The sequence below is a fragment of the Mobula hypostoma genome, chromosome 13, assembly GCF_963921235.1.
Source record: "Mobula hypostoma chromosome 13, sMobHyp1.1, whole genome shotgun sequence".
Lineage (NCBI taxonomy): Eukaryota > Metazoa > Chordata > Chondrichthyes > Myliobatiformes > Myliobatidae > Mobula > Mobula hypostoma.
This window is the reverse complement of record NC_086109.1, coordinates 34,139,408-34,152,869: the sequence shown is the minus strand read 5'-3', so window position 1 is coordinate 34,152,869 and position 13,462 is coordinate 34,139,408. Positions and strand designations below refer to the sequence as shown.

General features: G+C 40.2%; 1 protein-coding gene across 1 annotated transcript in view; it reads right to left on the bottom strand.

The window, feature by feature from the left end:
* The window catches only part of LOC134355534 (gametogenetin-binding protein 1-like), a 31,227-nt gene extending 19,424 nt beyond the window's left edge, over positions 1-11,803 (bottom strand). The window contains exons 1-3 of the mRNA XM_063065546.1: positions 11,648-11,803; positions 3,080-3,198; positions 106-200 (exon numbers count right to left, since the gene is read on the bottom strand). Of these exons, the coding sequence (XP_062921616.1) occupies positions 106-200; positions 3,080-3,198; positions 11,648-11,799 (366 nt within the window). The 5' untranslated portion in view covers positions 11,800-11,803. The remainder of the gene's footprint in view (positions 1-105; positions 201-3,079; positions 3,199-11,647) is intronic.
* Between the last annotated feature and the right edge of the window lie 1,659 nt (positions 11,804-13,462).

Sequence of the window (13,462 nt, the reverse complement as noted above, 5' to 3'; positions counted from 1 at the left end):
ATTGAGAAAGGAGACGTTAGGAATATTTCTCCATGGAGATCAGATGACAAAGGCATAGTAATAAAAGGTGCAATCAAAAGAGGTATGAAGAAAAAGCCAACCTACTTTGGGAATAGGAGACTCTTTCATTTTTCTGTACATGCTCAACAGCTTGCCCCATGGTGACAGAGGCATTCTTACACTGTTCTCTTTTGACTGAGCTATAAAATCAAAAACAAAAGTTTATTTACATTTTCAGATATTTCTAATGAAGCAATTGTTAATGTACACCACTCCATGAAAAATTATTCAGCCTGGATGAGAAGCAATTGAACTTAACTGATCAGGCAAGGTGAATTATCCATTCAGCTCTTATGTATACAATCTCACACACACACACAACAGTATGCACATGCATAGTCACATAGATACTGATCCAATATTATAATACCATTGCATATTTTTCCATACTGTTCCTTTACCAGAGTACTGATAATCTAAGTATCTTCTTTTCACAGATATACCTGTTGCTCAGGCAAAATACTGTTGGCTACCATAAATGTTAATAAACTATCCATCTTTTCTGTGCACTGACTGTTCATCATTGATCTTTGGTGACATAATCATCTGAATTCATCATAGTAGTAAGTTTTCAAGAGATTATATTGTTTCTTAACTCCCAACTGCATAAAGAACAATTAAGTCCTTATCCATGTCAGGAGGTGGATGAAATCTGTGTTCCCCTTTATGATCATGAATTTAACATTCAGAAAGCATTAGCAAATTTGTCTGTCATTTTAAAATGACTCTGTTGAATGTAATTAGGTGAGAGCCTTGCACAAAATGAATCAAGTAACTGATGAAAGGAGCCAAGTCTGCACCTCCAGATTGGGGGGGGGGGGGGGTCACTGCCTCCAGTCAGTGATGAATGTTTTTCCATTTAGAAGTTGGGGAAACAATATTGGCAAAAATGTTATTCAGCAATTTCAAATAACCAGCCTTATCACAGCAGGCTAATTCTGATGAAAGGTCATAAAGCTGTAACATTAGCTGTCTTTGCAAATGCTGCCTAAGCTGTTGGCTTATTTCCAGCATTCTTTTTTAGTTCAGATCTCCAACAACTGCTGTGTTCTGTACTTCAAATTTCCAGTATTTTTTCTCTCCCTTCTTTCCCCTTCTCTTTATATCTCCTCCATCCTGGTCTTCTCCATCTTCATTCAGCAAGACACATCACAATTTGAATTACAGTCACTCCCATTCTTCAACCTATCGTAGACATTCCCTTTATTCCCTCCATTCTCCTTTTCCACTAATTTACTGGAACTCAAGACATTTAATTACATATTTTCCTAATTCTAATGAAATGTTGTCTACCTGAAATGTTATCTCTGCTCCTCTTCCTGCGTATTAACATTTCCTGATTTTATCTGACAAAATTTGCACTGCCAAATATGTATTGCAAATTAAATACACCTACAGTGCCTTGAAAAACTACTCAAACCCCACAACTATTTTCACATTTTACTATCTAACTTTTAAAATTTAAAATATATTGAAGAGGATTTTTTGAGGTAATCTACAAAATTTTGTGCATCATATCAAATCGAAAGAAAAATTCCAAAATCTGTCAATAATTCACCAAAACTTAAAAACCAAAATTGTGAGGCTAAAAAAGTATTCATGTCCTTTGTAATTCCTAAGTTAACTTTCCTCAGGTGCAATATTAGTTGGTTGGTATTAGATGGTATAGTTGGTTGGTTGGTTGGTTGGCGTTAGTCAATATTACTTGAATTGGTATTACCTTACCAACTCACGCAATTTGTTGATGTAGAAAATTAGAGGACCACCTGTTTCAATTAATCATAAGAATGCTGTAAATACCCCCTCTCTCTGTGAGGTCCAACAGTATGGTAGATTTTCAACAGACCAAACAAAAATGAAGACAAACGAGCATTCAAGACTAGTCAGGGAAATGATAATAGAGAAGCAAAAATCTGGGAAGAGTACAAGACCATCTCAAAGGCACTGAACATATCTTGGACTTCAGTACAGTCTATCATGAAAAGATGGAAAAATATGAAACTGTAACCACACTGCCTAGGGTAGGCCACCCATCCAAAATTAGTCACCAGAGATGAATGGCACTTGTAAGAGAGACTACTGTGATGCCAACACTCAATGAGCTGCAGGAGGAGATGAAGTTCATGGCTCCACAATCCCTATGGCCCTGCACAAAAAGGGTATTTCTGGATGAGTAGCAAGGAAGAAGCCCTGGATTTAAAAAAATGCATATCCCTGCCTGTAAAGACTTTGGAAAACATCACTTAGAAGATACTGTAAAGATGTGGAAGAAGGTCTTGTGGTTGGATGAGTCTGACATGGAACTCTTAGACCTCAATAAGTGGTATGTGTGGTGTAAATCTAATACCACACATCAGCCAGATAACACCATCCCTACTGTAAAGTATGGTGGAGGCAGCATCTTGTTTTTCAGCACGGAACATGGAGTGGCTTCAAATGAAGAAAACTGATGTCCTTGAGTGGCCCAGTCAGAGTCCTAACCTTAAACCAATCAAACATCTCTGACAGGACCTTAAGAGTGCTGTCTACCGCTCCCCAACTGACCTGGTGCAGCTTGAGCAGAATAGCAAGGACGAATGAGCAAATCTTGCTCCACCTTGTTGTACAAAGCTAAAAGTGACATCCAAAAAAACTACTGGCTGTAACAGCTGTGAGAGGTGATCCAACTAAGTACTGAGCAAAAGGGGATGAATACTTTTGAACTGCTGACATTTCACTTTTTGAATTTTTAGTCCTTCACACTTTACAATTTTCCCTGGTTTTTTGGGGGGGTGGGGGGCTCTCCTGTGAAAAAAGGAGCATGTGATTCACAAACAAAAATTCTCAGTTAAATTGATTAAAATCCCTGGTTGTAATACTCATTTACGTGAACAAAAGGTTGGGGACTAAATATATTTTCAAGGCACTGGATGTATGGAAGCAATGTACTTCAAGATGTTTTAAGTTGCAATTTTATGAAATAATGACAGTATCAACCATCACACAGAACAGAGAAATGCAATGTAGGACTTTTGCGTACCCTTTAGAAGAGATTCACACTCATCCTTGGCACTGTTATAATCTAGAAACGATTCATTTGAGTTCATAGACGCATTCTGTTCTTCAGTTGGCATAACTGGGTGGCTGTAGACGTTTAATCTGTTAAATGTAAACAGTAACAAGAAGAGGCTGTTGTAACACCAGATTGCACAGATGAACATAAGCAGCAAAACTGGGCCAGGCAGGCCATTTAATGCTTCCATGGGGAATTTTAGCTCCTCAGAACAAAGTGTCACAGAGACAATTTTGAGTTTATTCTGAAGGAGCGACATCTAATTTTATCATAACGTGGCATTTTCAACAAGTGAAAATGTGTGTTAATATATTTATTTATCAATTTTGTAGTAGTTTTATTTATTGTTAACTGGTATACAAGAGAGAATAATAGAACTATTCATAAGAAGGAAGATTCTCATTAACCGTGTGTGCTTTTGGTGTGAATTGTATTGGGTTTTGGGTAGCCCAGCGCTGCAGAGGCTAGTACTGCTACAGCACAGTTCCAACACCTCAGATCTGATCCTCAGTGTATCGGATGTGCTTTCTATGTGGAGTTTGAATGTTCTCCCTGTGACTGAGTGGGTTTCCCTGAGTGTTCCAATATCCTCCCACATCCCAAGGATGCTGGTAGGTTACTTGGTTACTGCAAACTATCCTTAGAGGTGGGAGAAGCAGGGATGAATTGATGGGCATGTGGGAGGGAGGGAGAGAGAGAGAGTAGGCTACAGGAAAACAAATTTAGCAATGACACTGATGGAAATATTCTAAGATCTGGCATGGATTCATTAGGCCAAACCACTTCCTTTTATTTTGTAAGGAAATCAATATAAGAACATATAATATGAAAATGTCGGCAGTTCTAGCTAGTAATTATAGACATGACAGCCTGCAAGATTCAGGACTCTGACACAAAGAAAGAAGCCTCAGTCTGCTCCCCACAATCCGCTGGCAACTTCCCCATTGCAAAGTGGCACAGTAATGCAACAGTTAGCACTGCTCCCTGACTGCTTCGGTGACATAGGCCTGATCTACCACCTGATTCACCGCCTAATCCTGATCTCAGTGGTAAACTTCGTAGGGTTTTCAAATTCACTGTTTCCATTTGGTTTGTTACGGATGATCTGCTTGTGCCAAAATGACCTGATTTGCCCTTGGTGTAGGTGGGTGACATTAGAATCAGCAAAGTTGATGGGAAGAAAGAGGGGGGAAAAAAACAGAATTAATGCAAATGGGTTCAAGGATGAAAACAGCCAAAGTACCCATTCCTGTGTCTGTGATTCAAAGGGGCACACATGGTTACACAGTTTGGAAACAGGCCCTAAAGCCAACTCATCCACTCTGACCAAGATGTCTAACCAAGCTCGTCCATTTGCCTGGATTTGGCCCATATCCCTCTAAACCTTTTCTATCCATGTACCAGTCCAAATGTCTTTTAAACATTGCAATTGAACCCACCTCTGCAGCTTCCTCTGCAACTCATTCCATATACCCCTTTGTGTGAAGGTGTTGTCCCTCAGGTCCCTTTTAGATCTTTCCCTTCTCACTGTAAATATAAGCCCTCTCATTTCAGTATCCCCTACCCTTGGAAAAAAGTCTGAGACCAAAACCATCTATGTTAACAACTTGTGATTTTACAAACCTCTATAAGGTCACCCCTTGGGCTTCTATGCTCCAGGGGAAAAAATGTTCCAGCCTATCTAGCTAGTCCTTACAACGCAAGCCTTCTAGTCCCTTTAACACCATCATTGCGTTTCAGGTGGATTCCAGGTGGAGTTTGAGAATGGTAGAGGAGCATGATGGAATTCCTTAGTGTGTAATATGAAGTGTGAAGTGAGACCAAATAAGGGACCACATGATTGCTGATTAGAATGCTGCTTTCACTTCTGCGGTGAAGAAAGGCAATAACAAGACTAGCTTCATTTTGTTAATTATTTGTGGGATACAGGGTAAGGAAGTACATGGTCATGCACTTTGGTAGCATGAATAAAGGCATAGACTATATTCTAAATAGGGAGCAAATTCAGAGCATGGAGGTGCAAAGGGACTTGGGAGTCTGAGTACAGGATTCCATAAAGGTCAACTTTCAGGTTGAGTCAGTAGTAAGGAAAGCAACTGCAATGCTGGCATCCATTTTGAGAGGACTAGAGTATAAAATCAAAGGTGTACGGCTGTGGCTTCTAAGGCATGGGCCAGACCACATTTGGAGGATTGCAAGCAGTTTTGGGCCCCTTATCTCAGAATAGCTGAGCTGGCTTTAGAGAGTCTATCAAATATATGCTGGGGAGTTTTGTAAATATCGCCTGTTCTGCTCCTCCCATCTGGGCCAGTTATATTGTTTGAAGCTCTGTCACCACTCAAGAATAGTCAGTCTCTGCCACCAAGATCAGCCATTCAGATCCAGCGCAGGAAAGTTTGGGGCAACGGAGAATATAGGCGGTGAGTGTGGGTGGTGGATTTCTCTGTTCTGCATTGCAAAAGCCCTAGGTAATGATGAAGCTGCGGACGTGCTAAATTTTTGGACAAAGTTATCATTCCCACAATCATCTTTAGTTTGCTGATTTTTTTTCATGCATTTCTCATAGAAATGAAATTGTGAAAAGGCTGTTCATATTTCTCCCAGAATGAATATGCCATCTGAAACCAGAAAAGGCAAAAAAAAATTGCTTTGAAATAATAATATATAGGATAAAGTAAGTGCAGGGGCTCAAATATACAAAAGTATTGCTTCTGTGACTTACACCATAATACTTGTAGCTTGTCTAATTGATAACAATGCAATAGCACTTCATGTTGCACGGTTAACCCTCTATAATACTCACTAACACTCAGCTGCAAATTATGTTTATCTGAAAATATTTTTCTCAACCTATCTTTAAAATTACAGCTACAGTTTACTCCACAGGGGATATGTGCCAGCTACATAATGAATCACAAAAAAAGCAATCAGGATGCAAAAGCATTAAATGGCCTTTTGATGCACCATTAGATGTAAAACCCTGTGACATCCAAAACCCTGTTTTTTCATTCAAGCATCAGACCATATCCATGTTCAAATGACCCTGATGCATTTATCGTAAACCAAATAATAAATGCAGCATTTGCAAAACAGTGGATAGCAACAAAAACTATCCGCAGTACCAGAATTTCCTGTTAACTTAATGAAGTTTCTTAACGGGAAGGCAATCATCCTTATCTGATAGTAAAAATGTAATATTTCACTTCATTTTCAACTCACATATTGTTCACAACTCACTTCAGAGCAATTGCATCCATCTTCATCCCAGCTTCTTTACCCTCCTCGCCTTTCCCTCCATCCTTTGCTCCTTTCTTTATTTTCTTTTCTCCTATTTTCAACTTTGAATGACATTCTATCCTGTTCCCTTCTCCTCTCTCTCCATTGTCCTTTCTTTCTATTCCTTCCTTCTACTTTATCTTGGTCAAATTATCCTGCCCACAACCAGCCTCTTCCTTCTCAAACACTTCTGATCATAAATTTTGACCGGAGATCATGGGTCTCTTTTTTCCAAGTATTTCCTGAAGCAATGGGTCTGAGGTATAGTGTTCAGCAATAACACAGCAAATATCTGTCCACGACATTAATTTCTATCAACAGCACCTTCACGTCTGAGGCAGGAAATTAATGATATAAGCTATATACCAGGAATATGAGCACATGTTTTAAATTAACAGTTCTGTGTGTTACCAATGGAACCATCCTGTTCTTGTCCTATACAATAAGTCTTTGTATGCTGTTGTTAAATAACTAACAGGTATTTCATGGTAATAGGGTGGTATAGTGTTACAAGTGCTTTATACTTTTACTTATTTTACTAGTGAACTGGAGATGGAAGTAATGTCCAGCTATCCTATCTTACCATTATTCGTTCGTGAGTTAAAATTTTTCACATCTTCCAAGTGTTATCTCAGTAAACATATCAGTCTAAAAATTACTCACCTGTGCTTCACTTGAACAACTACAGGGAGCACCTCTCCACTTTCCCATCTGTACCCTTTGTGGAGAGTTTCTCACTAAAGGAAATGTCTGTCCATTTATTGATGGGTCATTCATAATCATATTTACATACGGGCTCCAAAGTTAGTATGACAATAGGAAATTTAGATGATAAAATGATGGATTATCATTGATAGGTAATTGCACACCAATAGGAGCTAAAGAAAGAACTGACGACAAATTCGAAACTAATTTTGGATAATCCATCTCCTATTTTATGGAGATTAGTTACATAACATTAGAGTGGCAGATCCAGGTTTGAAAGCAACCATCTAGTTTTTATAATTTCAGTTGCATTTGTCAATTGATTCAGTTTTTTTTTTGAGGGATAGAGAGGCAGACTGCTTTCCCATGAGTAGTTTGGTTTCAGTTTATGACCTCCCATTTCAACTGTTGCAGGTCTAAGTCCGATAGCATTTTCTGACATGTCTATCCGGGGCCTCCTCCATTGTCATAACGAGACCACACTCAGGTTGGAGGAACAACACCTTACGTTCCGTCTGGATAGCCTCCAAACTGTTGGCACGAACATCAATTTCTTGAATTTCTGGTAATAGCCCGTCCCTCTCCTTCACCATTCCCCATCCCCTTTTCCATCTCTCACCTTATCTCCTTGCCCACCCATCTACTGCCTCTGGTGCTCCTCCTCCCCCCTTTTCCTTCTTCCATGGCCTTCTGTCCTCTCCCATCAGGCTGTCCCTTCTCCGGCCCTGTATCTCTTTCACCAATCAACTTCCCAGCAATTTATTTCACCCTTCCCCCACCCAGTTTCACCTATCACCTTGTATTTCTCTCTCCCCTCCCCCCACCTTTTAACTCTACCCTCAGCTTTTTTCTCCAGTCCTGCTGAAGGGTCTTGGCCCGAAACATCAACTATTTACTCTTTTCCATAGATGCAGCCTGACCTGCTGAGCTCCTCCAGCATTTTGTATGTGTTGCTTCATACAGCCTTTTACACTGCTAACAGTGTGCCTTGCTTTTTGCAGCTGTAATAGACAATATCCCTTTGACATGGCTTCATTGTTGAATATTGGTGGCTTATGACATTGAATCAGTCCCACAATACCCTTCTTAATTTAAAACAAGCATGCAGTGAGTTGAGTGTTTTATGGATTTAGAAAATTAGTGTTATGTAAGTGTCTTTTATTATTTGCTCTGTCTTGTAGACCTGAGGAGGCATGTTGCCATATAGATTCAGTAAGCATTCACTTGGGGTTGGCTTGTTTATTGTCCTCAATTCACTGGATCAACCATCCACATGGTGAACAGTACTCAACAGACAAGTGGACAAATGAGGTGAGATGTAATCTACTTCCAGTATTACAACTTCTGCAGTTGTCATACATAAGCCCGCATTGGAATTAAAATAAACCCAGAAAATCCAATCCAAGTTTTAACGTGATGTTCTCATATTCTATTGTGTTAATAATTCACCCAATGAGACAGTCTGCAACTGAATGATGCTCTCTTTGTGAACCGTGTATAAATGTTCATCACTTGGAAAATAGATTTTAAAAATCCAGGATTTGGTTTCTGACTGTCCTTGTTTCATTGGAAGATTGGTTGTTTTTTCACATTTTACAGGATCTCAGTGGAACTAGTTGGCGTAAATGAAATAAAGGTCTATGTCGATGTACCTCCTATACGCAAATGAAAAAGGACAAGAAAGGGTGGATCCCATAGGAAATCTGATTGCTGCAATTAATAAAAATTAATGAAAAAAAGCTTCACACAAAGACTGGCAAACAACTAAAGTGCAAAAAAAGACAAATTGTGCAAATAAAAAAATACTGAAAACATGAACTCTAGAGTCCTTGAAAGTGAGACCGTAGGTTGTGGAATCAGTTCATAGTTGAGGTGAGTGAAGTGATCCAGGCTACTTCAGCAGCCTGATGGTTGTAGGATAATAACTGTTCCTGAGACTGGTGGTGTGGTATCTACAGTTCCTGTACCTCCTTCCCAATGGCAGCAGTGAGAAGAGAGAATGATCTGCATGGTAGGGGCTCCTTGATCATAGATGCTGCTTTCTTGTGGCGGTGCTCCTTGTAAATGTGCTTAATGGTGGGGAGCATTTTTCCTGTGACAGACTGGGCCATATCAACTACTTTCTGACTACGTTTCCAATCTTGCGCATTGGCGCTTATATACTAGGATATGATACAACCGGTCGGGATTCTCTCCACTATACAACTATTGAAGTCTGTCAAAGTTTTGGATGACATGCCGAGCCTACGCAGACTTTGAAGGCAGTAGAGGAGCTTCTGTTCCTTCTTTGTGATAACACCTACATGCCGCCCAGGCCAGATCCCCTGATATGTTAACACTAAGAAATTTAAAGTTACTGACCATCTCTACCTCTGATCCTCTAATGAGGACTTGCCAATAGTCAATTATCAGCTCTTTGGTCTTGTTAACATTGAGTGAGAAATTATTGTTGTGACATTTAGTAAAAGACAGGACATGGCTCTTTAAGGTGGACAAGACTCAGTTTCAACAATTTCATGGAGCAGTCATGCAAAAAAATATAAAGACAGCAACTTGATGCAGTTTCTGATGCTGGAATGCTGGACTATTGATGGAGTACATGGCTGAAGTACTAGTTAGGAGGAATCAATGAAAGCTGAAAGGTAGAAATGAAAAAATAGAGGTACAGAGCAGAAGCACTTACTTTTTATTTGCAGTTGTTTTGTAAATAACACTATTCTTTGCATTTCTGGTCAGGTGCTAACTGCATTTCATTGGCACAATGACAATAAAATTGAATCTAATCTAATCTAATCTAATCTAATCTAAGAGAAAACAAAGGCTCCTTCAACAGGTATTCAGGCACTGAATCCTGAGGTCATTGCCCAGCATTCACAATAATGCCTGTAATACCAGTTTTTGGCTGTTGCAGCCAGGAAGAAGCACTTTCTTCACCATGAAAGCATATGTACAGAAATCTGGATCATACATATGTGGGAGATTTGGCGTCATATTTACATATATTCCAGCAATGAATTGTTGAAGAAATAATACATTCCATTGTGAAGTTTTACCCCAATGATCATGTATTCAGTAGACTTTTGATTTGTATGAAGTACATACCTCTCCACAGAATCCAACAAATCCCAATGGGTCTCAACAATCTTATCTGAACATTGGGGAAGCTCAAAGGAATAACATAGTCATAAAATTATGGACAAAATTACAGTAAATGAGACACAAGAGGTTCTGGAAATCTTGAGCAACACCTGGTAAATGCTGAAAAAAAAACTCAGTAAATCAGGCAGCATCTATGGAGCAGAATCTATGAAGTGGTTACTCTCTCACCCCTTCTCTTCTCTTCCTCTGCCCATCACTTCCCTCTGGTTTCCTTTCTCCTTCCTTTTCTTCCCTGGTCCACTGTCCTCTCCTATTAGATGCTTTCTTTTTCAGCCCTTCACCTATCACCCCACTGCTTCTCACTTCATCACTCCTTCCCCACCTACCCACTTTCCCCTGACCTCATCTCACATATCTCCTGAAAGTTTATAATCCTCCCCCTACCCCTACTGTTTTTTTTTATTCTGGCTTCTACCCACTTCCTCTCAGACTTAATTTGTCTCCTTATTATATCTCCTTCATTCATAATCTTTTCTATTCAATTACCTTTGTCTACATGTGCTTGTCCATAACTGTTGGTCTACGCTCTATCACAAACCTTCCCTTTCGAACTCCCCATCCCTCCGAATGCTCTGCAAATTAAAGCGTTATGTACTTCTGTTCCCTGCCCCCACCCCACAATTCTGATGAAAGGTCATTGATCTGAAGAATTAACCCTGTAGCCTGACCTACTGAGTATCTCCAGTGCTTTCTGGTTTTGGTTACTGTTTGCTGCATCTGCATGATTTGCACATGATTGCATTTCTCTCTCAGATGTTTCCATGGTTCTATTTTCATTCATTCCAAAACTCGGCATGTCAGGAATTACAACAAAGAATTCTTGGCATCTGGAGGAAATCACACCTGCAGGGTAAAACAGCTCTCTCTGTCTCTGTATCTATTTATCTCTCTCTCCCTCTCTCTGAAGTTGGACTGCTGAATAAGGATTGAACATACCACTTTTATCTTAGTGCATTGCCACTGAAACTCCTAATGTGATGTGAAGACAAAATACACACACCTTTCTGTGGAAGGAGTGGGATCTGGTTCTACAACAATCCCTACTTCCCGCCCCCACCACCACCAGTACTCTTGACATAGGCAGCTGCTAGTGACGGGGGGGGGGGGGGGGGGGGAGGCAAGGTGCACAATTCTAACCTTGCTTCTCACAGCAGTTATCCTCAGTGGTACAGATTCAAGTTATATTTTTCCTGACAGCCATTTTGCAGAGCAGGATCACTTTTTTTAGTGCTTGAGGATAATATTCATACTGTCCTTCACAGAAGCCTTAAATGGGGACATTTTAAGCCGGACTTTAACAGTAACCAATGTCCCAGAGACAAAAGGATAGTGCACTGAAGGGTCGGGCCTACTAAAAATAGATACTTAATCTCACTTTGTTCCATCAATACTTACCTATGTTTCCTCTCCTGACTGTTAGCATACCGTTTGGAATTCCTGTCTGTTAATTCCTTGCTAAATCGTGTCTGGACGTGTGTTTCTTTTGAGGGCTTTGCTGAGGTATTTAGCCCAGATTCTTCTGGAGAAGGAGACACGCTTTCGAGCATAGCTGACATGCTTGGCTGCTTTGACGCTACACCAGATCCAACATACGGCCCCTCGGGGAACATCTGGAGATCCTTCAAGTCTTTCAACCGGGCACCTTTTTCTTGGTTTACAGACCTGACACCCGATGGCGAGGAATCTGACACTGATCTCGACATTGTCGTTTCATGCTAGTTTTCCAGGCTTAGCCCTCGCCACTCTCTTCTTTTGACAGCAGATCTCTTCGTTTGTTGAGGCCTTGAAAGTCAATGGGAAAATTTGAATTTTTTTTTGTTCCGAATTTCAGGTGCCGGTTCGAATTGAAGCAGCATTCGTTGACAGTTGGCCGGAGAAGTCGACGAAGTCCGATAATGTAGTCAGAATGCAAGGTCCTTTTCAGGAACCCAGTCTCAACAGAAAAGAACGTCGCTACTTGGAGACCAGCTTTAAGCGTAAATGAGGCGGGTGGGGGGAGGGAAGGGAAACAAAGCGTTTGTCATGCAACGGTGTTTCTGAGTTGTCACTTACAGATGATATTTCTTGTGCAGGCTTTACGTTCCGTTACGGTAAGGCAAGGTAAGGCATTGGGGTAAAAGGCAAGACCACATAAGTTCAAGAAAGCACCAATGAGGCGCGCTTTTGGGAAGACAGAAAATAAAAATCTTGCACAATTCTATACTTCTGTGCTGTCAGGTTTGCTCTGTGGTAATGTCAGTGACATTCGCACTCTTAAACGAAATATCATTTACAAAAAAATCCAAGCATATACTATATTTGGACCTTTCAAGTCTTTTAGCAGGGCACACCCTCCTTGCCGGCTATGCCAACCGCAGTCTAGAAATTATAAGTTTGGCGTTCATGACAGAAGTTTAAGCACAAAAAGAAATCTGTCTCATTCCTCAATGCGGTACTCCCCGAATGCTGCACCCGGGTCAAAATTAAAGTCGAGATTATTGTCATATGCACAAGTATGAACAGTTACTCTGGTCTGGATGAGCTGTGGTTCTCTTGTTCCTCTCAGAGATAGGTAGTCAGAGACACAGTGCGCAAAATGCAGCCCAAGAGGAGAAAATCCGATTATCCTCACTCACATCGCTCTTTGAAGGGGCTTTGAGTCCTGAATTTCCTACAATGATACAGCTTCAAAGTGTACTACATCATTAGAATGTACTGAAAGATTATGTTTAAATGAACGTCTCATTTTTTAATTTGACAAAACATTTCAATATGCTTTAAGGAAATGTTATGAAATGAAACATTGATACATACACACACACACACACACACACACACATATATATACAGTATATACACGCAAAATGGACAGACCGATATAAAAAAAATGGACAAAGAAGTTGCCTCTCTACGTAGAGAGTGGAGAGGTGAACTAGATGATCCAAATCTCAGAGTCCAGGCCGATGAAGCCACTGCTGGCAATGTTGGAGTAATTAAAGTTGTGAATATGAAGAGACCCAGAATTAGACGACCACTGAAATTTCAGAAGATTGTGGCCATGGAATAATGTAGGCAAGCTGGGAGGGGAGAAGCCTTAGTAATATTTAAAACCAAATAGGTGAAAATTAGTAGTTAAATTTGCCAAGCCTAATACAAATTTTAGATAGCTCTGCACTGAAGTGAGATATGAATACGATTTGGTGCATGTCAGCTGAGCTTGGGCCTCTAGTC